This window comes from Ursus arctos, unplaced genomic scaffold, assembly GCF_023065955.2.
Source record: "Ursus arctos isolate Adak ecotype North America unplaced genomic scaffold, UrsArc2.0 scaffold_32, whole genome shotgun sequence".
NCBI classification, from domain to species: Eukaryota; Metazoa; Chordata; class Mammalia; order Carnivora; family Ursidae; genus Ursus; species Ursus arctos.
In genome coordinates, this window is record NW_026623008.1 from 15,569,713 (window position 1) to 15,591,236 (window position 21,524).

The following is a 21,524-nucleotide window of genomic DNA, read 5'->3' on the forward strand; positions in this document are numbered from 1 at the left end:
GCTAGGACCTCAGCACCTTGGAAGGCCCTCAGCCCCTCCTGCATGCCCTGTCCTTGGCAGTTACTCACCAGGGATGGAGCCCGCAGGCGAAACAGAGGCCTTGATGTCGACCAGGACAGAGGTCTCCAGGGGCCCGGAGCCAAGCACCACGCGGCACACATACTCGCCTGAGTCGGCTGGGGACACCTGGTGCAGCCGCAGCAGCGAGCCATGGGTCTGAGTGCAAACAAGGAGGGTTGGAAGGGGGCCGGAGGGGCCCTCTCCACCCCTCCAGCAGGCTGGTCCTGGGGGCTGCTGTACCTGGTGCCGGGCGGGGAGGCTGCCCCCGCGCCTGTGCCATGTGACCTGGGCGTGGGCCTGCCCGGGCACCACGCAGTTCAGGTCCAGGGTCTGCCCTTCAGCCACATGGGAGGAGGAGGACTCGATGCGGATGGGCTGGGCGCCGCCCGGAGCTGGGGCTCCTCCAGGAGCTGACACAGAGGAACCAGTAAGGGGCCTGGGCTCCCGAGCCCCAGTCCCACAGCCCTGGGGCAGAGCGCCCTGGGACAGGACCAGGCCCTAGCTTGGGAGGGCAGATGGGAAGCCTTTCTAAGGCTGGGACCAGGCTTTTCTACCTCAGCACGGTCAGTCAGGCCCCTCCATCCCTCACCCACCTCCAAATTCGAATTTGAGGCCCATTTGTCCACCTATGACTTCCTGATCTGTGATGAGCTGCTTTGGCCGGCGGGCAACCAAAGCCCTTCAGTGCCCAGGCCGGGTCAACAGATGCAGACAGTTACGTCATAACTCTCTTCTAGACAGTGTTTGTCATCTGCTCACACCACATGGCAGTGCTATTGTCCCCATTTCACAGATGACGGAACTGAACCCTAAAATGTGACATAACTTAGTTCAAGGCCGATGAAGGGTAGAGGGAGGATTTAAATCCAGGTCGGCCTGGCTCCCAGCTCAGCTTAATCCTGACTCTGCCACTTCCTGAGACAGTATCCTCACCGTGAGGCCCCAGGTAAGCCAGGTCAACCTTATCCTCACCGTCAGTCCCCTCACATCCCCAGAGCCTGCCTAGAGCGCCCCCTCTTGTCCTGAGGTTACCGAGGAGACCACAGGCACCTTCCCTGGGAACAGTGGGGAGACCCTCCTCACCTGGGGTGTAGCTCGGACCTGAATGGGTGCTGTGGAAGACAGAGACGATGATAGAGGCCTCCTTGGGGCCTGACTCATTCTCCACTCGGCATACGTATTCTCCAGAATCAGCTGGTGAAACCCGGGAAAGCCGTAACCGGGAGCCATGCACCTGGGACAGGGTAGGACAGAGGGATGTGACGACCGGGGGTGGGCTGTAGTCACCACTCCCTCTGAGCCTTGGTGAGTCATTCATCAAGCTCTCCCTGGCTCGGCCCTGAGCTGCCCCATGACAGAAGCTGGAGAAGGAGGGAAATCAGGGATGGCTGTTGCCTGTGGAGAGCATCCGGGCTGTGTGAAGGACCACCCCCAGATGCCCTGCCACAGGCTCAGGGACCCCCATACCTGGCTGTGGGGAGGCAGGCTGCCTCCTCGCTTGTACCACGTGATGGAGGTGTGGGCTAGCCCTGCCACCACACAGTTGAGGTCCAGCGTCTGGCCTTCAGTCACAGACGGTGATGAGGACTCAATTCTGACTGGTGGGGAGCTGGCACCTGAGGCTGGGGCCAGAGGGGGATTGAGTCAGCCTTGGGGAGCCCTGCTTTGCCCTCCCCACTCCTTTAGTCCCCAGAGGCCCCGCACCTGGAAGGACAACCACTTGGATCCTGGCCTGTGCAGTGCCCGCGGGGCTGGTGGCCACGCAGAGGTAGAAGCCGGCGTCGGCAGCCGTGATGGCCGGGATGAGCAGCGTGGCGATGTCTGTGCGCTCGGACCGGGCCTGCCGCACAGTAAGAAGGGTCAGCTGCCCGAGGGGGCGAGGCGGCCTGGTGAGGGCTAGCCAGTGAGGCTGGGTAGGGGGGCATGAAAGGTAGAGGCAAGCACAGAGCCAATACTAGGGCCCAACTGGACACAGAGGGCACAGCCAGGTTGCAAAGCAAGAGGCCGACAGCTGCTAGCTGCCAGGGTACGCCCGACAGCAGGTCTGAGCAGGCTGTCTTTCTGGAAGTGAGGAAAACCAGGAGGAGAGGAAACAGGGAAAGAAGTGGAGGTGGGAAGGTGGGAAGAGAAGGTGGCAGGTGCTGGGACTCTGCTGAGACCGCGAGCCTGGCCCAGACGGATCTCCTCACCTGTGGGGGGAGGCTGCCCCCTTCCTTCCTCCAGGTGATGGTGGCGCTGGGCACCCCCGCGGCCCTGCAGTACAGCCTGACGGTGCGGCCTTCGTGTACTTGAGTCCTCTCTGGACTCACCTGGACCCTGGGCCCACTGCCTCCTATACACAGAACCCTGTGAGAACATCCCTCTGGACCGCCCAGGTGCTCCCAAGCTCCGCCCTCAGCCCTGTCCCCTCACCGTGCACGTGGAGCACAGCCCTGGCCACGTGCTGCCCGGCGCTATTATGGGCACGACATAGGTACTGGGCTTGATCCGAGGGCTCGACGGCTGGCAGGCGCAGGATGCCACCGTGGATCTGTGCCTTCTGAGGGAGCTGGCCCCCAGGGCCCCCTGACGGAGAGAGGTGGGGTCAGCACCCACTGGGACCGGCACTGCCGGACCCCCTGGCTTGCAGACCCCACAGCCTCGAGTCCGGCCCCTGACCACCCCCCCACCTCCAGGAGCGGCGGGCCCTGGGGGCTGTCCTGCCATGGCTTCACCTGTCCATTCGAGCGTGGGCGCGGGGTTCCCTGTGGCGCTGCAGCGGAACTCGGCCAGCTGCCCGGGCTGCACGGTGAGCTGCGGCGGGTGGATGGAGACCACGGGAGCGGACGAGGTGCCCGAGGCTGACGGGGGAGGAGAGGGAGTATGCGGTCAGGGTGGGGAGCATCCCCCTTGCTGCTCTCTCTGCCTCTACTCAAGCCCCTTGTGGCTGTTCACGGAGTGGCCACAGGGAGCTTTGAAAGCATCCATGGGATCTTCATGCCTCCCCACTTCAGGCCCGTCCGTGGCTCCCTAGAGCTTTTGGGGTAAATTCCGAACTCCTGCTGTGATCCACCTTGGCTCACATCTTCAAGTTCCTCATTTACCACCCCCACTTTTAAAAAAAAAATTATTTATTTGAGAGAGAGAGAGAGCGCACACAAGCAGGGGGAGGAGCGAGGGAGAGGGAGAAGCAGGCTCCTCTGCGGAGCAGGGAGCCCGACTTGGGGCTTGATCCTGGGACTCCGGGATCCTGACCTGAGCCAAAGACAGATGCTTCACCGACTGAGCCACCCCAGCGCCCCTCACCTGCCCCCTCTTCCATCGCTCCAGCTACGCTGGCCCTGCTGGTGCTCAAACACATCAAAATGTTCCTGCTTCAGGGCCTTTGCACATGCTGCTTCCTCCGCCAAGAACACTCTGCCAGCTCTTCAAGTGGCTGAACACCTTTTCTTCCTTCAGCTCTCGGCCCAGATGTCACCTCCTCAGAGAGGCCCAGCTTGAACACCCCACGGAGGGAAGCCACCCTTCTCCTGGCTCACTGTCTATTCCTATCCCAGCCCTCGTCACCATGTGGAATTACGCTGCTTGTTCATTTGTTCCCAGGCTTGTTGTATCTCTATCAGAACCCGCGGTGCAGGGCGCCTGGGCGGCTCAGTCAGTTGAGCATCTGCCTTCAGCTCGGGTCATGATCCCAGGGTCAGTCTCCTTGCTCAGCGGGGAGCCTGCTTCTCCCTCTCCCTCTGCCTGCTGCTTCCCCTACTTGTGCGCTCTCTCTCTGTCAAATAAATAAAATCTTTTAAAAAAAACCCACACAAGAATGTGCAGTGCAGGAGGGTGGAGCTCTTGTTTGTCCCCTCCCCCATTTCTTCAGTCTGGCCAGGACCTAGCACCCCGTGGATGTTGATGAACTGTCAGCTGAACGAAGACATGGTCGCTGGTCCTGGCGGGCACGGGGGAAGGCTGTGGGGGGGGGGGGCAGGCATGAAATGCCCCGTGTACCTTGCACATGCAGCGTGGCTGTGCCCTGGTCCATGGCGAACATGTTGGAGCCGGTACACACGTAGGTGCCCGCGTCACTCGGCTGGACGTTGCGAATGGTCAGGATGCCGTTGAAGTCCATGGCCCGGGCCGGCAGCTTCCCGTTGTGCAGGCGGGTCCAAACCAGGGTGTAAGCCGGAGACTGTGGGAGGGGCCGGGGGGATGGACTGGAGGTCAGAGGTGAAGCCGGGAGACACCAGAAGGCGGGGCCTCCCTCCCTGAGGTCCAGGCCCTGCTCTGCCCACCTTGCTTTTGGCCGTGCAGATGAACGTGACGTCGGCTCCGGGGCGCACGCTCTGGCTCCGCTGCTCTTCCACCGTCACTGTGATGGGCTTGCTTGGAGCCTCTGCGGGGACAGGAGGGCCCCCATGAGCTGGGTGCTGGCCGGGCCCTTGTCCTGTGGCCACTTTCTCTCTCTCTCCATCCTCCTGTCTGGGAGGTGCTTCCTTCCCAGGCTAGCTTCGATTCCACTGTGTTCCCTGATGCCTCCCTCCCTCAGCTGGCTCAACCCCATGGTCCACCTTCTTGCTGCGGTCACTGAGCAGCCACGGGCTGTGATCAGACAGCACCATGCCACGAGTCCACCAGGCTCCACTTCAGGATCACAGACCACAAAACCGCTCTTAACACTTCTTGCTTTGCTCCAGCTGGGCTCCTCTGCCTGGCTGGAGTTTCCATCCTCCCCAAAGATTTCTCACCTCCTGCCAACCTCTCCACCCGCCCTCATCCCCTTCCACTTCCACAGCTAAGGGCTTCAATTCACACTCACTGAGGAAATTGAAACTACTAAGCAGGACTTTGCCCATCTTCCCAAACCTACCCACCTTCACTTCTGCCTGGTCCCCGCAGGATGAGATCCTCCCCTCCCATCACCCAGCCCCATCTGTCCTTCCATCCCCTCCCAAGGACTTCCTCCCGGGGCTGTGCTCTCTCTTACTACATCAGTCCGTCCTCTCTCCCCCTCCATGGATCATTCTAGAATTTTCTACCTTCAAAAACACTCCCTTGACCTGATACTCTCCTTAGCTACTGCCCCATTTCTTGGCCTTCCTTCAGAGCCAAGACTCTTGATAACGTTGTCTATACTTGCTTTCAACACCATCTCTATGCCAATAGTTCTCGAATTCATTTCTCTGCTAGGGCCTCTTTCCTGAATATCAGACTCACATCCCCAAATGTCTGCCTGATGTACCTGCTTAGATGTTTTCTCAAATACCTCGAATGTCAACAAGTCCCAGACCAACACTGTGATGCCCTCTGACCTGTCTGTAGCAGGTGCTGCTGGCGCCCTGCCCACGTCCCCTTGCCCTGTCACTTCAGAGCCCGCCTGCCTGACTTCTGCCAGCCGCTGCATTTCTACGCTTGAGGTCTTTCTCAGGCCCCTGAAGACTACCCTGCCCGCCCCTGAGGTGGTGTAGAATGAAGGGGACCTGATGCTCCCAGAAGAGGCCTCAGTCAATCAGCCCTGGGATGGGGTAACTCCAAGGTGCAGAATTTCTTTGGCTGCATTCAACAAGGGCTCCCAGTGGGAATGTGCTTGGTAACGTGCCCTTTATGGGATGCCTTCTCTTTCCTGCCCCACCTCACCTCCCAAATAAACCACTGGCAGGCACATGCTCACCCCAGACTCAGCTTTGGGGGAGCCCCAGCGAAGACACTCTCCCACCAAGCCTATTCATCGCAGTAAATGGCATTTCATTTGCCCACCTGCTGGAGTCCAGACCCCTGGGCATTAGCCTACCCTTTCTTGCTCCCTCATTGACCACAACCAAGTCCTGCCAATCCTGCCCCTAAAACTAGCCTCTACTCCATCATCTCTTTATGTCCACGGCCAGCACCCCTGTCCAAGCACCACCACCCCCTCCAGCAGAGGAACGTGCCCGCTGCCTGTGTCCACAGTCCAGCCGTGCAAGACAGGCGTGGGGGGGCAGGGAACAGGGACTCACCAGTGACCAGCAGCTCTGCCCGGCTGCTGTTGGCGTGATGGAGATTACGACAGGTGCAGATGTAGACGCCGGCATCTGAGGGCTGGACGCCGGGGAAGTGGAGCTCAGAGCCTGGTGGGGAGCGGGTAGGAGCTCATCAGGGCAAAGGCACCCCTTCTCCCACCTGGTCCTGGGTGTAAGGACAGGATCCCAGTAAATAGGCCTGTGCCTCCTCTCCCGCTAGGGTGGCTCACAGAGCTGAGGGGCCCGGGGCCCTGGGTACCTTGGTGTCGCTGCTGGCTGCTGCTGGGCATGGGACGCCCATCCTCACGAGACCAGTAGAAGTAGTGGGGTGGGCTCCCGCTGACCTGGCACCGCAGGGAGTGGGAGCCACCTTGGGGCACTATGCTCCGAGCCGGATGTACCTGGACCACCAGTGGGGCTGCATCTGCTGGAGGAAGGACAGGAGAGATCATTCAGAGAGGAGGCTCCCAACAGGCGGCATTGTGTTGAGTCTGTCTCCCCAAAGACTGGCATGCCCACCCTCAGCCCTCTCTCCCCTGGACATAGTAGCTCTCAAACTCCCTAGGCTCACTGCCTTGCCCATCCCCCTCATCCGAGGCCATGACCCCACTTACCTTGTGGCAGGCACCGGCTCCCCCGCACATTGGGGTTACCCACGTAACCCGGAGCACATCTGCGAGGAGAAGCAAAGCCCAGCTCTGTCAGGATCCAGCCCCAGGGGACTCAGTGCCTCACGGTGGACTTGGGGAGCCAGTAGCCCATGGGGGGTGGGCCCAGTGTGGGGTGGGGAGGCTCACAACTCTGGAAGGACTTTAGAGACCAAAGAGGCCCCAACACAGGGCCTCACTGAGCTGAGAAAGGGGAGCACAGGGCAACGTCAGCAGGTTGGATAACGGGGTTAACAAGGCCTTTACTCTCCAGGGAAACATTCATTCAACAAACATTTATTAAGCAACTACGATGCTAGGTTACAAAAATACGACCGTGAACATGATGACACTCTTGCTCTTAAAGAACTCAGTCGTGGGGAAACCAATATGGAAACTATGTAAATGAGAGTGAGGGACACAGACGAGGGGCACTGATCCAGCCTGGAGAATCAAGGGGCTCCCCAGAGGTGGCCCTGCTGAGTTGTTACATTCCTTCGGAGCAGACTGCACTCCCGAGAACCCCCCCACCGCCCGTAATGATGTATTTGTATGATGCTTGCTGCCCGTTTTCCATTACAGCCTGGGACTGAATCTGTTTTGTTCACCACTTTATCTCCAACACCTTGGCACGCTACATGGCATACGGTAGATGTTCAATAAAAACGTGCTCAATGAGTGAATGAAGCTGAGCTTTGAAGGCTAAACAGGAGTTAGCCAGAAAGGGGAGGTTTGACGGTGAAGAATGTTCCGTGTAGAGGGAACAGCACATGGAAAGACCCGAACATCAAGAAGTCAAGAGGTTAAGCCCACCTTGAGTAGGTTTGGGTGTCAAAAGTGGGATGAGCTTGGGCTTGGCCCAAGGATAATGGGGAATCTTGGAAGGGTTTTGGGCAGGGGAGAGATATGATCCCAGCAGGGACCTTTCTGGGCAACACCATCCAGGGCTCTCACCTGTGAGTCTACCATAACCCCCCCCATCCATCCTATTTGCAAACTTACTGCTCACAGTACTGGCCAGTGTAGCCAGGTTCGCAGGCCGTGCAGCGGTACCCACCAGCCCCCAGGCTCTCACAGGTGCGGGAGAACCTGGGATAGGGGAGGCAGAGGTCAGGCCATGGGATGCCCACTCTCCACCCTGCTCTCTCCGCCCCCCAGTGGGAATGCTTCCTTGGGCCTTGAGTGAGGGCACGCACATGTTCTCCGGGTTGGTCAGTGGGCAGGCGCAGGGCTGGCAGTCCTCTGGTGTCCCCGCAGTAGGGTCGCCATAGTAGCCAGGTGCACACAGCTCGCAGAACTCCCCGGCGGCGTTGTGCTGGCATTGCTGCAAGGCACGAGAATGTTGGCCACTCGCCATTTGGCAACATTGACAAAAAACTGTACAATTCTGTAATCCCTTGGTCTGGAAATTCCTTGTTTGTGAGCCTATCTTAAAGCAATCATTGTAGAATGGCACAAAGATCTCACTACAGGATGTTCACCTCAGTGGTGTTTATAACAGCAAAATCCTGGAAATAAACAGAACAGAGAACCGCATAAATGAAAACTAACATCTACCTCCATAGCTATCAAAAAGGATGAGGTCGGGGCGCCTGGGTGGCACAGCGGTTAAGCGCCTGCCTTTGGCTCAGGGCGTGATCCCAGCGTTATGGGATCGAGCCCCACATCAGGCTCCTCCGCTATGAGCCTGCTTCTTCCTCTCCCACTCCCCCTGCTTGTGTTCCCTCTCTCGCTGGCTATCTCTGTTAAATAAATAAATAAAATCTTTAAAAAAAAAAAAGGATGAGGTCAATATATCAGTGTATGGTAACCATATTGGAATTAAAAGTTTAATCGAAAAATTTTTTAAAGGTTTATTTATTTGAGAGAAAGAGAGAGCGAGCATAGGTGAGCAGTGAGGGGGCAGTGGGGGAGGGAGACAGAGAGAATCCCAAGCAGACTCCTGTGCTGGGCGCGGAGCCCCATGTGGGGTTCAATCCGGTGACCCCGAGACCACAACCCGAGCTGAGTTGGATGCTCAACCGATGGAGCCACCCAGGTGCCCCAGTAAAAAAAATTTTTTTAAAGGATGATGTTGATTGCACTTTTTAAAAAAGATTTATTTATTTGAGAGAGAGCAAGAGCAAGAGAGAATGAAAACACGAGGGGGGGGGGGGAGAGGGAGAAGCAGACTCCCTTGATTGTACTCCTTACATTTTTCTACCCAAAAACCTCTGACATCACAGAAAAGTAAAGGTATACACCTGGGTAGGTGGGGACAGAGCTTTGTAATTCATGCTTCATCATAAAAATATGTGTTGTGTTTTATGTTCTCCTCCAATGAGGTTCATGTTTGTTTTATTAACAGAGCCTGTTCCTTGCTCTGTGTTTAGCTGTGGGTCTGTCAACCACCCAGTCCTTGACCCTGGGGGGCTCTACACACACACACACACGCACGCGCCACTCTGAAAAATTCCCAGACAAGTGTTTAATGATCTGTAAAGACGTTCATGAACTTGTAAGCAAAAAAGCTGATCATCAAACACAATGATGCTATGTTTATTTGTAAAACAAAAGGCATATTGATATGTGTAAATATTTGCCCAGAAAAAGAACAAAAGAGTCCCACCCACACTAATGCGGACAGTGATTACCTCCAGGTGGTAGGATTATAGGGGATTTTTACTCTCTTTTTGGCTTGTCTCTGTAGCCTGATGCCTCCACAGAGAACAAGTGTCACTCTGGTGATAGAGACAGAGCAGGAACCAAAGTTTTCTTTATAAAGATGTTACTCCCTCGTTCTGCCCCCCCCCCCCCCAGAACTGCTGGTCCAGGCGCTGTGTCGCACAGGCCATGCTCCACGACCTCGCCCCTGGACCTAGGCCTACTTTACCAAGCCCACCTCTCCCTGCCTCCCAGGCAGCCCCGGTGCCCCACCCAGGCCCGGACAAACCGATCTCTGCCCCGCGTGCGGCTTACCGAGCAGGCCCCAGTCTCTGGGTGGCACAGTTCTGAGTGGCCGTTGCATTCACACAGCTCACAGTGGCCGAGGTAGAGCCCACTGCCCGTGCGCGTGTAGCCCGGGGCGCAGTCCTGGGGAGAGAGGAGGGTTGGTCTCTATCTCCACTGCGGTCCCATCTGGAGCCTACAGACCAGAATCCTCTCCCTCCAGCATCTGTCCAGTCTAGACTCCCATTGGCTCTAGGCTGGGAAAATGCCAGGCCCAGCTCCCCTCCCCGACAGCCTCCTCTCTCCGGAACCTTCCTCCCTGTCCTTGTGTTCACTTTCTCCACACTCCTGAAGCTGGGACCGTGTCTGTCCCCATCCTGCCTGGTACCCCAGGCACTCTGGAGTTACCGAAATCGCAGTTCACCCTTAACAGAGAACCCTTCTCCATTTGCCCTTTTGGTGCCTGAAAATTGTGGCAGGGTCTCTACTGACAAACTTAACTCTGATGAAAACACAAGGTTCAGGAGACCCAGGTTTGGAATAATCCCTTGGAGGTCTTCACCTTCACCTATATACTCAGTAAATAAAGTGAAAGAGGCACATACATACGCTGGAGGAAGTTTTTACACATCCTAAGTGAGTAATCATGGCTTCTGAAGACAAAGAATTTTTATTCACTACTCCTCCTTTGAAACCCTCCAGGCCCTCCCTCCCCAACTATTTCAAAGGGATGTTTAGAAATCTGTGTTGCTTTGCTGCAGAAAATGTGCACATGGGATTATGCTACCCTCCCCAGGGCTTCTTCAAAATGTGTTAAATTTTCTCACTTCAAAGGATGCGAAGTTCATATATTTGGATTTGAAAGTTCTTGTGGCCACAGCAAAGGTGCACAGATGTGAAACGGCGGAGACGTGGACTTTCTACCGGGGAGTTCCTGAGTCCGGGAGCTGGCTGGTCCCCTACTTGACCTTCAGGCCGCCCACCTGGCATTGCAGCTCTGCCCCCTCCCCTCCCTCCATCCCCCTTCCTCAGTTCCAAGCTCACTCATCCAGTGTGGACCGGTCACCTGCTATATGCCTAGAAACTCGGTGGCACGGCCTCCAGCCAAACCCGGAGGATGCCATTGGGTTCTCTGCAACTGACAGCCCTCTGTTCCACCCCCGCTGACTTCCCTTTAAATAGGACTCCCCGTCTCTCCCCCACTGGGGTCATTCACCAGGCCAGAGGAATTTTCCTGAGGCTCAGCACAGATCACAGCACTCCCTTCACAGCTTGGCATTCCCTACTGAACGGAGCCTTGTTCTGAGCCTAAGGAAGTGGACCCTGCCCCCCCAGCTTTCCGGGGGGGGGGGTCCCTTCTGCATTGCAGGCTACTTCCCCATACATTCCTCCTTCTGAGCTTCTGCTAATTCTGCCCTCCCGCCCAGAACCCTACCCTGCTCTACGCTGTTTACCTCCTTGAGGCATGTCTATGCTCTGCTTTGGTCCCGGCTAATTCGTGTCTGGTATTGTCTCCCTGTCTCTGGGGGGCACCCTGGGAGCCAGAGCTGGGTCTTAGCCCTGGTTGAGTGTAGCTGGATGCCCTTGGGTAAGCCACTCACCCTTCAGAACCTCTATTTAAAAAGAATCTGTTCAAAGGGGGTAATTCCACATCCCTCAGGGGTGTCAGGAGGAATAAACAGGACACCACCCAGGACATGACCGTTATGGCAGTTGTCACAGGCCACGGAGACGCCAGTTGGCCAGCTTGCTGACCCAGCTGGACTAAAGCGGAGGCACCTGGGGTTGGCCACACTCACTTGGCAGGATAAACCAACGTAGCCTGGGGGACAACGGCATTCCTCCACCTCCAGGGCCCGGGGTCCCTCGGAGGGCCCGGGCTGGGCCACCTCCAGGCTGACGGAGCTGATGCTGGCTGCCAGTGGCATCGAGGAGAATGTGGCCCGGACCAGGAGCTCATCCAGGTCAGCCAGCGCCATCAGGAGGTGTTCCCGTGTGGCCGGCTGCCCATCAGGCCGGCGCCAGAATTCCTGGGTGGCGGGGGGGGGGGGGGAGGGCGGACAACAACAAGTGCGGGTGAGGGGTGTTGGGCTTCGTGTGCTATTCCCGCAGCACCCCCTACCCTAACCCCTGGCCTCCAGGCACTGGCTGGGGATAGGCAGGGGTAGCTGGCGTCAGAGTCAGGCTCCAAAGTGGGGTGGGCAGTACGAGAGGGTCAGCCACGGTGGGGTTGGGGGCCCCTCACCTCTCGGAAAGTGATCTCGAAGCTCTTCCTCTCGGAGCCCTGCAACGCCGGCTGGGAGGCCACCAGCATGATGTTGTTGCCCTGGGGAGAGAGCAGTGGGATTGGGAAGGGGAACCAAGAGGCTCTCAGGGACAGGGGAGACCTCCACCAGCCTCCCACGTCTCCGATTTCCCAAGCTCACGTGCCCAAAGGAATCAGGTACGCGCTCACTGCCCCCTTCTAGCAGCTGGGTAGTGTTTAACCGGGCGGTGGGGGTGGAGGGCATGTGCCTCTGCCCCCCAGCTCGTGCCGGGCCAGCAGAGTGCTGGGCTGAAAGGACACCGAGGGTGCCCTCCCGGCCGGCATTCATGTGCTCACCGTGATCTGGACATCGGGGTCAGAGAGTGGGCTGCCCTGCGCCCCTGTCGTGTAGGAGAGGGTATAGCGCAGCTTCCCGCCATATGCCGCCACCTGCAAAGAGGCAAGGCCTGTAGTCACAGCCTGACTCTGCCTTCAGTGACCCTACTGGCCAGTGGGCAGAGCCTCTCAAGGTGGTTTTCACCTGTGCTGTCCCCTCCCTTCAACCAGAGGCCCCTGTGCATGGCCTCTGGTGGCCCAGGAGACAGGACATCCCTCAGTTCCTTCACAGTCTTAGAGCTGCTGGTGGGGACCCTGAGTAGGCTTGATGACTCAGCAAACGAGCTTCAAGCCCCTTTCCATTTGAAGAAACTTCCCACAAAGTAGACAGGGGTACTGAGAGTGACCATCACTGCCAGGCCGCAGAAAGTTCAAAAGTTCCCAGCCATGGGGGTAGGGCTGAGGGTGGGCCTTCGGAGGTCTTGTCTCTCGGGCAGGTGGTTTTAGTCTGCTTGGATTCCACTTCCCCGCTTTCTGCAAACAGTAGCCCTGGTTTCCTTTAAAGGTAACTCTGTCCTACAGGGAAGCCATGTGGTGCGAGGGCAGGCAAGAGCCCAGTCTGGTCAAGGTGTGTCTTCTACTACTCTCCCTTCCACTCCAGGCAGGATGGTCACGAAAACCTGGCACGTCTGCTCTTTCTACTGGAACAGAGACACTCCCTTTACTAGACAGACTGGAAGCCAGAGAATGATGCCAACTGAGGTGAAAGTCCCAAGGAGCCCCCGGACCCAGCCATGCCTGATGCCAGCGTCCTTGGATTCTGTAGTTATGGGAGCCAATAGATTCTCTGTCGCATGCAAGCCATCTGGACTTGGGTTTTCTGTTGTTCGTAACTGGAACAGTCCTTGGGCTTCCTGCTGAGGGCTTTCACGGGGCAGCCAAGGCCCTGGCTCTGCCCCAGGACTTTCTCTCGTCTGCCACCAGGGCAGGTGTTCAGATCAACACCCGTGTGTCGGGCCTGGCCTATGTGTTCATGCAGTTGGTGAGCACTTATTAAATGCCTACTGACTACATGCCAGGCTGGGTATGAGCTACATCGGTCCTGAGCATGTTCTCTACAAGCTCAGAGTGAGGTAAGGAACTCAGAGGTGTAACTGGATAACCACGAAACAACTAGTTTCCTGCTTGCCTGGGATGCTGGCAAGTTCATTGCCACATCCAGGACCAAGCTGCAGGCATGTGCAGGAGGGTGGCTCAGGGAGCCATCTCTCAAGTTCAAGTCCAGCTGTCCTGGCTGGATAGCCTTGGACAAGTCACTTAACCTCTCTGAGCCCTACTTTCCTCAGATGGAAATGGCAGTAAGAAGTAGCTTGAAGGGTAGCATGGAGACGAAGTAACACAGGCTGTGCACAGCCCTGCCCTGAACAGAGTGCCCGCGAGCACCCGGCCTGCAGGCTTGCCAGCTCATGACTCCCGGCTCGACCCTCGGCCTTCGCCCATCTTTCTTAGTCTCATTCCTCCTGGACGACGTTCTGTCCTGTCTGCTTCTCTGAATATTTTACTGCCTATTATACGTATTCTTCAGATGCACTCTTGTTTTTGGAACAAGACAGAGCTGATGCCAATCCTAACATTAACGCCAAAGGTAATAGCAAGGATATGGATGACGCTGGTGATGACAGGACCGACAACCAGACGAACAGTGCGCTGTGGGAGGCCAGGGTCGTCTTCTGTCCATACGCAGCATAGCGCATGGGAAGGGCTAAATCAATGCCCCCCGAAGGAATGGATGCAGAGCTGAGGGCTAGGTCAGTGATCCGGATACAGGGTAAAGCCTCGTGGGTGAGACTGTCTCAGCCCCACGTGGGACCCCAGGCAAGTCCCTTTCCCTTTCTGGCCTTTGGTTTACCCGTCTGTGTCATAAAAGGCTTTGACAAAGGGCTCTCGACTATTTTGGGATTCGATGATACCCTACTACCCCCCAACTCCTTGTTACCTTGTTCCCCAGGAAGGCTTGGGGCAGCTGCCAATAATAGAGGCTCCCAGGAAGCAGAGAGAAGCCTTCATAGGAGAGAGAGAACTAGGACAGAAGGACAGGTGGTGAGAGCTGCTGGGTGGGTGGGGGGGGAGGAGAAGTGGGGGTGGGGGAACGCGAGAGCACAGCTACAGTCCTGGCAGGGACACATACACACGCATACGCGCACACACAGACCCTCCAGGGAAGCCCAGGGGGGCGGAGGGATAGAAGCCCCCAGCCCAAGGCTCAAGCTCTGGCCCTGCTCTTGGGACAACTTGCTCCCCATCCCTGGACGCAGACACCACCTCCACTGCTCTCACGGAGCATGGCTGGGCTGCTGTGTCCTCGCGTCTGCTGTGTGCCTCTTGGGGACCCTGCGATGACTTACACGGTACAGCAGAAAACATTTTAAGATGTCGTGGGTATTGTGTATTGGAAAATGTATGACTAGCACAAATGAGTCGGTATGTGATTGATTTAAAGGGAACTTTGAGGGGCCCCTGGCTGGCTCAGTCAGGGGAGCATAAGACTCTTGATCTTGGGGTTGTGGGTTCATGCCCTGCATGGTGTAGATATTACTTAAAAAAATTAAATCTTAAAAAAATAATAAAATAAAGGGACATTTGAAGTAAATAATAGTTGAGGGAGTGGGCAGAAATGGCAGATTTTGTGAAGTTGGTTCAGAAACAACTGACGTCTAGAAAACACGGTGGGTGGGGGGTCTCTCGGCGGGCACCTTGGCACATACCTGCGAGCCCGCTGAGGAAGGCCCAGAAGCTGAGGAGGGGGAGGAGGAGGAGGAAGAAGAAAGCGGGGCTGCTTGCAGAGCAGCTGCCGGCTGGGGATGGCGCAAGAGCCCCGGGGCGGGAGGGTGCGGGCGGGCAGCAAAGCTGGAAAGGAGCTGCCAGATCTCAGCATCCATCCGCCTCTGGGCCTCATCCACCTGGGGGACCGGGAGAGGGAGGACAGAGGAAAGGAGCAGAGAGGGACAGAGAGGACACCATGACGCTTTGCCTCCCGGCAGGCCGCAGCAAGCCCAGTGGGCCGTCTGCTTCTGTGCTAACTGTTCACGAGGGCCTGGCCTTCTGGCCCTTGTTCCGGATGTCCTCTTGCTCCTCCTGAGCCGGGGGGTCTCCTGGGATGGGCCCAGATGACTGTGGGGAGAAGCCCATACAGAGGATACCCGGCAGCAAGACATAGGCAGACGGCTCTGTCCAGCTCAGGCTAGAGTGGCTAGAGGCGGCCCAAGGGGCCTTTGTGGCTGGGGAGGCCGCTCCTTAGGCCTCACTTGTCATCCATGCCCGTGGTGCCAGCCCAAGCCATTCACAGCTCTGGAATGTTTCCCAAGGGCAACACTGGAGTGGACTGGGCATTAGGCTGAGGCCTGGCCTGGGGGCAAATGGCTCAGGAAGGCCAGGGGCTCAGCTCAGGGCTCGTGCTTGAACTATACTCTCTGGTCTGCATGGGGCCCCAGACACAGCCTGTCCCGGCCCTGAGTTACCTGTGATAGCCGCTGGGCCCGGCCCCTGCCCTCTGGGGGCCCCATGGTCCTCCCAGCTGTCACGGCTGTCCGCAACTGCTCCTCTGAGAGGGACGTGAGGTTCTGATGGGTGGAGGGCACAAGCCACCTCAGACCTCCCAGGGCCCCAGCGTGGGAGCCCCGGGGAGTGTCCTCTGCCCATGGATACTGTGGCTAGAAAGGCCCACACTGACTGGGGAGGAAGACGCACTCTCCCCCCTCCAGGCTGGCACACAGGGGTTAACTCCAGGCTGCTGAAGGGGCATACGCACACGGAGAGTTAATGGAGCTTGCTGGGGAGGCAGTGCCAGGGTAACCTGATGGGCCAGGTATAGACACGTGGTTCAGCATCAAGTTAGTTTCCCTGCCATCTCGGCCACCACTCTGGCCACCGACAGCCGGCGCCAGGACCCGACCACAGAGCAGATGGGGCACCCACCCTCCTAGCTCAAATTCCTGGCACCGCAGGGCTGTGGCACACTGGTGCCCTGCCTGTGGGGCCATCGGGCACTGCCTGGCTTCATGCAGACCCACACTTCCTTGGGACCTGGCCATCTCTCCATGCGGGACTGACAGCATCCAAGAACACCGCGACCGTGCCACATCCATTTCACGCCACTCAGACCACGGGCCTACCTGGTGAGCCCAGCGCACCCGTGCAAAATACGCCTCCCTCTGTGGGGCACGGGGAAACGCCAAGAGAGGGAGTCAGAGAGAGAGAGAGAGAGAGACATCTGTGACATGCAGGCCAGGGCAGCAGAGAGGAACACGGGGAAGCCAGAAGGGGAGGAGCCAGAGAGGGAGAAAGGACTAGAAGGTCAGCCTTGGGAGGAGGCTGGGATACCTGTCCCAGGAAGAAGGAAGGGCAGCTTGGGAACCACCCCTCCTGTGTCCCTGACCTCCTTGGGATCCGGGGTGAGGGGACACATCTGCTTGAGCACTGACCTCGGCCAGCAGGGGTCTTTCCCTGGGTGCCACTGGGTGGCATGGACCGCTTAAGGAACGCCGCTTGGGCCGGCTGCTCTGGAGTCGGCCCCTCGGATGCTGCCCCCTGCCCCTCCCCATCACCACCAAACCACGGCTCATCTCTGGCCAGTGGAGTATCCGAGAGCAGCCTCTGACCTGGCTCTGAAGGCCAGCACTGCCACCTTCTGGGTGTCCCCTTCGTTTCCTCACAGGGCGGGGGCAGGAGTGGTGACTTACAACACGTACGAGCACTTAGCACAGCGCCCGCACAGTGAGAGCTCAAGAAATACGACCTATCATCAGAGTTAGAATCACGCCCAGGGCCGAGCACAGAGCGGACAGCCTGCATGAGGGAAGGTGGAGGGAGCAAATGGATGAAATTGGATACTGCTGTCTCCTTTGTGTCTGTGTTTCCGGGGCCTCGCCCAGGACCTATCTGTTGCACGAAGGCTAATAATCATTGACAGGAGGGCACGTCTTATGTGCCGGGCGCGATCTCTCATCCTCCAGCCGCCCTGGAGCTGAGGTTTATCAAAAGGCAATTGGCTGGTCAGCAGCACAACTGGGTTTAGACAGAGGCCATACACTGAACCGCAATGTGGCCGATGCCTGCTCTGAGTCCCCCCTGGCCGTGGGGCTCAGCAGGGCCAGCTGGGAACCGGCAGCGGGGGAGGGCCTGCCAGCCCTCACTGCACATCACACCTTGTCTCCCTGGTACGCCTCCGGCAGCTGCCAGTAGAAGGACTCGTGGCCGAGCTGGGCAAAGTTGCCAAAGGACAGCTGGGCGCCCTCAGGCACAGGTTCCACGGCGAAGCCTCCCGTCAGGCGGCTGTTCCGCTGGGGGTTCACCAGGGCAAAGCCTTGGAAGTCCCCAGGGGCAAAGCGGGTAGAGATCTGGTAGCAGAGAGAGGATGGGGTGTCAGCCTGGGCTCAGGGGTGGGCACCTTGGTGGGGGTAGGGCAGGGGACGGCATCAGGATGGGTCATGGGAGGTTGCTGAGAACAGGGCTAGGACGGAAGTAAGGGGGGAATGGGGAGGCCACCGGGGAGAAGACAGGCGTGCTGGGCTCAGTGCTGACACAAGCGACAATGGGGTCCCAGGGAGGGTGTTAGGGTAGGGGCGAGGGTTGCTGGGATCTGTGCTGACGGGGGCCGTAACGCGGGCATGGGGATGGGTATCCTCATAGGCAGAGGGGACGCCACTGGGCCGGCGCTCTGACGGGCCCCAGGGAGGACGCGGAGAGGAGCGGAGCACGGGCATGCGCACTTACCAGGTGGCGGGAGTGGGAGGAGCTGGTGCACTGCTGGGTGACGCCCATGCAGAAGCAGGGCAGGCAGCCGTCGGGGTTGCTGGCGCTCAGGAAGAAGTGGTGGGGCCGGCAGTGACTGCACGTGAGGCCTTCCACCTGGGCCTAGGAGGATGGATGGAAGGGTGGCTGTGGGAGCTCGAGGGGATCTCTTGCACCTCCAGCAGCCTTTGAGGCCAGCCTCCCAGCCACTTCCAGCAATTCTGGGGGAGCCTCTGCAGCCCCCATGCCTAAGCCCGGCTCCAGTTCGCTGCTGCCTGATTTCCCACGGGGCCCGAGCAGTGGGGCAGCGATGGGGCCTCTGGGGAAGGGTGATGGGGGCTCAGGGGCAGCCCCAAGGGTACAGTGAGAGGGAATGCCAGGGTGACCACCATGGCTGTGGTTCGGGGCCTCCTAGAGAGGGGGGTTTGGACTAACCTTGCAATGGCACTGGCCAGCAGCGTCACACTGGCTGCTGATGCTGCCCTGGGGGTCACAGCCACAGCCGATCGGCTCTGGCAGCTGGCCATCTCCTGAGGTGGAGGGAAGTCACAGCTGGAAGCCCAAACCCGAGTCCAAGCACCCTCACTTCCACCACCCTCTGGGCATTGAACTCACCACCAAGAGAGGGAGTGTTTATTTCTGAACACCTACCCTATGTAGGCATTACACCTATTCATAGCAGCCCTCTGGAGTGGGTGAGGTTTTTACTGTACCCATTTTACAGATAAAGAAGCTGAGGCTCAGAAAGGTAAAGTCACTTGTCGCAGGTTGAAGGAGAACTAAGGTTCTGTCCTAGTTCCACCCCTGGGGGAGACCGGGCAGCCCGACCCCAAAAGCCTCCCCAACCCTACTCACTTCGGCATGGCTGGCCCTGGCTGGGGTTGCCATAGTAACCTGGAGCACACCTAAGGAGAAAGCGTTGGATGAAGGGAGGGCAGAACCACGGAATCCTGGTGAGCCTGCTGTGAGCCCAGGACTGTGCTGGGGGCCGCCTCCCATATCAGACTCAGACTGGAACCAGGCCTCACAGTGTGGAAAGGAATGAATCAGCCCAACTCACCCATTTTACAGGTAGGGAGACAGGTGGGAGAAGAGCAGGGACAGGCCTGAGGCCACAGAACCAGTGAATGAGCATGATTGGGCTTTGAACCCAGGACCTTTAGCAAGAATGAGGGTTTTCTGAGAAGTCCCTGCCCTCACTGGGCACGGGGTGCTGGGGTTGGAAGTGAACTGCAGGCCTGGATCTCTGAGGATTCAGGCTCTCAGGGGAGACAACTGAGTGTCTTCTGGGGACTGGCATAAGGGGAGAGTGGGAGGCTTCTGGGGCAGCCCCTCCTGAGCACTCCCCACCCAGCCCACCACCCGCCTCACCTCTCACAGTGACGCCCGCTGTGGCCTGGGGAGCACGCATCACAGGTGGGGTGGCCGTCGGTGTCCAGAAAGCAAGTATGGGTAGCCCTGACGGTGTGGGGGGCAAATGTCTAGTTAGAAAGTCAGTAGCCCTTCCTTTAGGATCAGGGGAGAAGGGAGAGGAAGCGTGGGCAAGCGAGCTCTGTGCTCAGAGCCCTCATTCAATTCTCACACGAGTGAACAAGGTGGGGTGTCTCTTTATCTCCATTTCACAGATGAGGAGGTGGAGGCCCAGAGAGTGAAGTGTGCCTTATACAAAACGACACAGTGAGGCGGCAGCAAGGCCAGGATTTAACCACTGCCTCTCAAAAGGGCCTGGGAAGAAGGGAGTCTGGAAGGGGGCAGGGGATATTTCGGGAAAGGGCAGGTACAGGACGCACTGGCCACCGGCGGGGGCTCCATAGCACGGGCATGGCTGGCAGTCCTGCGGTGTCCCCCGCTGGGCATCCCCGTAGTATCCGGGCTGGCACTGCTCACACTGAGGGCCCTCCGTGTGGTGCTGGCAGCCCTGGAGGGGGCAGAGCGTAGGTTAAGGCTGGGCCCCTGGACGCCAGCGTTCCCTGGGCAGGAAGGAAGGAGGGCGGGACTCACCTGGCAGGCACCTGTTTCAGGCTCACAGACCTCCGTATGGCCATGGCAGCTGCAACGTTCACAGGTGCCCAGGTAGAGGCCACTGGGCATGCGTGTGTAGCCTGTGTCACAGTCCTACAGGCAAGAAGATTGGGCAGTAGGAGGGCCTTCCTGGGCAGGGCCGGTTCAGGGCCATGCCCACTGGGTGGTGGGGCTGGGGTGGGCCTGGGGAGGATGGGAGAGCTTAAGGGGGAGGAGCCTGGAAGCATCAAGGAGGTTGCTGGAGGACAGGTGGGCGGGGCCCAGGGCTCACCTGGCAGGAGGGGCCACGGTACCCGGCTGGGCAGGTGCACTGTTCCACTTCCAGCGCGGGGTCCTGGCCAGTGTCCTCAGGCACAGCCACATCCATGCTGATACCAGAGACCCTGGGAGTGACAAGACGCACCACGAATGAGCACACATTCCGTGCCAGGCGTCCCTGGAGTTCTGCGTGAGATTACGTCGTTAATTCTCCCAACGGCCCTGCTGTGATGTTTTGGGGCCCCATCTGGCTCCCCAACTGGGTGTCATCTCCCAGCTGCTGCAAGGGTCGTGGCGAATGGCTTATACCTACAACTCTCTCCAGAGAATGAGCCTTCCTTTGCCGGACAGAGCACACGAGCTTGCTCTCCCGGGGTGACCAATGACAGCCTGACCTAGGGTACAGAAGCCTCTCTGCCTCGAAGCAGAATGACTCTGCAGGGCTCCTTGTGGGGTGAGGCTGAGGCTAATCTGGATCAGAAACCACTTCCTTGCCTGCCCACTTCCCCTTCCTTTGTTCGTCTGTCCTTCCCTCTCCCTCTCGCCCACGTTCTCACTGAATTGTGTGCTCCCCAGTCCCCATCTCAGGCTTTGCTTCTAGGGCACCCGACCTGAGACCAGCCCCGTGATCTCTATTTTACAGACGGGGAAAATGAGGCACGCAAGGCCCCACAGCCTGTATGTGGGAGAGCTGGCCCTCTGGCCACACTGCATCACGCTGCTGAGACTGGAACCACTGCCCCAGGTCCCTGCGTCCTCCTGCCCTGGCCCCAGACACCTGCTCTCAGCTGGCCGCTGGGTGAAGGACGCCTGGATCAGGAGGGTGTCGATGCCCGCCAGTGCCATCAGCAGGTGCTCCCGTGTGGCCGGCTGCCCATCAGGCCGTTGCCATGCTTGCTGCCAAGGAGAGGACACGTGTGTTGCCAAGCCCTGACCTCCCAGGCTACTGATGCCCCTGAGCGAGAGAAAAGCAGGGGCCCGCCCCTCCCCACGCCAGGCTCCAGGCAGTGCGGCTCACCTCCCGGAAGGGCACCGTGAAGGTGCTGGGCTGCCCGGGGCTGGGCTCCTGGGAAGTATGATGTTCCAAGACAATGCCATTGCCCTGCAGGACAACCAGGGGCTGCCCGCGCAGGGGTGAGGAGCCAGGCTGGGGCCTCTGGGTCACCGTGAAGCGCAGCTCTCCTCCATAGGAGGTCACCTGGGACACAGGGTAGACAGGTGCTCAGCGGAGGCCCCAAGGTCCGGCCCCGCCACCGCTCCGGTCACGCCTTC

At 58.6% G+C, this 21,524-nt stretch overlaps 1 protein-coding gene across 6 annotated transcripts in view; it reads right to left on the bottom strand.

The window, feature by feature from the left end:
* HSPG2 (heparan sulfate proteoglycan 2) overlaps nucleotides 1–21,524 on the bottom strand; it is a 97,269-nt gene that overhangs the window by 23,464 nt on the left and 52,281 nt on the right. For 4 of the 6 annotated variants that reach the window (XM_026517116.4, XM_026517114.4, XM_044390572.3 and 1 more), the window contains 29 exons: nucleotides 21,271–21,450; nucleotides 21,031–21,149; nucleotides 20,266–20,377; nucleotides 19,974–20,087; nucleotides 19,763–19,890; nucleotides 19,344–19,430; nucleotides 18,828–18,877; nucleotides 18,408–18,502; nucleotides 17,955–18,095; nucleotides 17,387–17,578; nucleotides 12,204–12,296; nucleotides 11,847–11,927; nucleotides 11,401–11,631; nucleotides 9,632–9,745; nucleotides 7,870–7,997; nucleotides 7,676–7,762; nucleotides 6,641–6,699; nucleotides 6,286–6,453; nucleotides 6,024–6,134; nucleotides 4,323–4,423; nucleotides 4,039–4,219; nucleotides 2,775–2,900; nucleotides 2,473–2,625; nucleotides 2,250–2,392; nucleotides 1,765–1,900; nucleotides 1,528–1,682; nucleotides 1,144–1,294; nucleotides 301–470; nucleotides 69–216 (listed from right to left, as the gene is read on the bottom strand). In XM_026517116.4, the coding sequence (XP_026372901.1) occupies nucleotides 69–216; nucleotides 301–470; nucleotides 1,144–1,294; nucleotides 1,528–1,682; nucleotides 1,765–1,900; nucleotides 2,250–2,392; nucleotides 2,473–2,625; nucleotides 2,775–2,900; nucleotides 4,039–4,219; nucleotides 4,323–4,423; nucleotides 6,024–6,134; nucleotides 6,286–6,453; nucleotides 6,641–6,699; nucleotides 7,676–7,762; nucleotides 7,870–7,997; nucleotides 9,632–9,745; nucleotides 11,401–11,631; nucleotides 11,847–11,927; nucleotides 12,204–12,296; nucleotides 17,387–17,578; nucleotides 17,955–18,095; nucleotides 18,408–18,502; nucleotides 18,828–18,877; nucleotides 19,344–19,430; nucleotides 19,763–19,890; nucleotides 19,974–20,087; nucleotides 20,266–20,377; nucleotides 21,031–21,149; nucleotides 21,271–21,450 (3,754 nt within the window). The remainder of the gene's footprint in view (nucleotides 1–68; nucleotides 217–300; nucleotides 471–1,143; nucleotides 1,295–1,527; nucleotides 1,683–1,764; nucleotides 1,901–2,249; nucleotides 2,393–2,472; nucleotides 2,626–2,774; nucleotides 2,901–4,038; nucleotides 4,220–4,322; nucleotides 4,424–6,023; nucleotides 6,135–6,285; nucleotides 6,454–6,640; nucleotides 6,700–7,675; nucleotides 7,763–7,869; nucleotides 7,998–9,631; nucleotides 9,746–11,400; nucleotides 11,632–11,846; nucleotides 11,928–12,203; nucleotides 12,297–17,386; nucleotides 17,579–17,954; nucleotides 18,096–18,407; nucleotides 18,503–18,827; nucleotides 18,878–19,343; nucleotides 19,431–19,762; nucleotides 19,891–19,973; nucleotides 20,088–20,265; nucleotides 20,378–21,030; nucleotides 21,150–21,270; nucleotides 21,451–21,524) is intronic. The other 2 variants (XM_026517117.4, XM_044390571.3) reach the window with 1 other exon arrangement.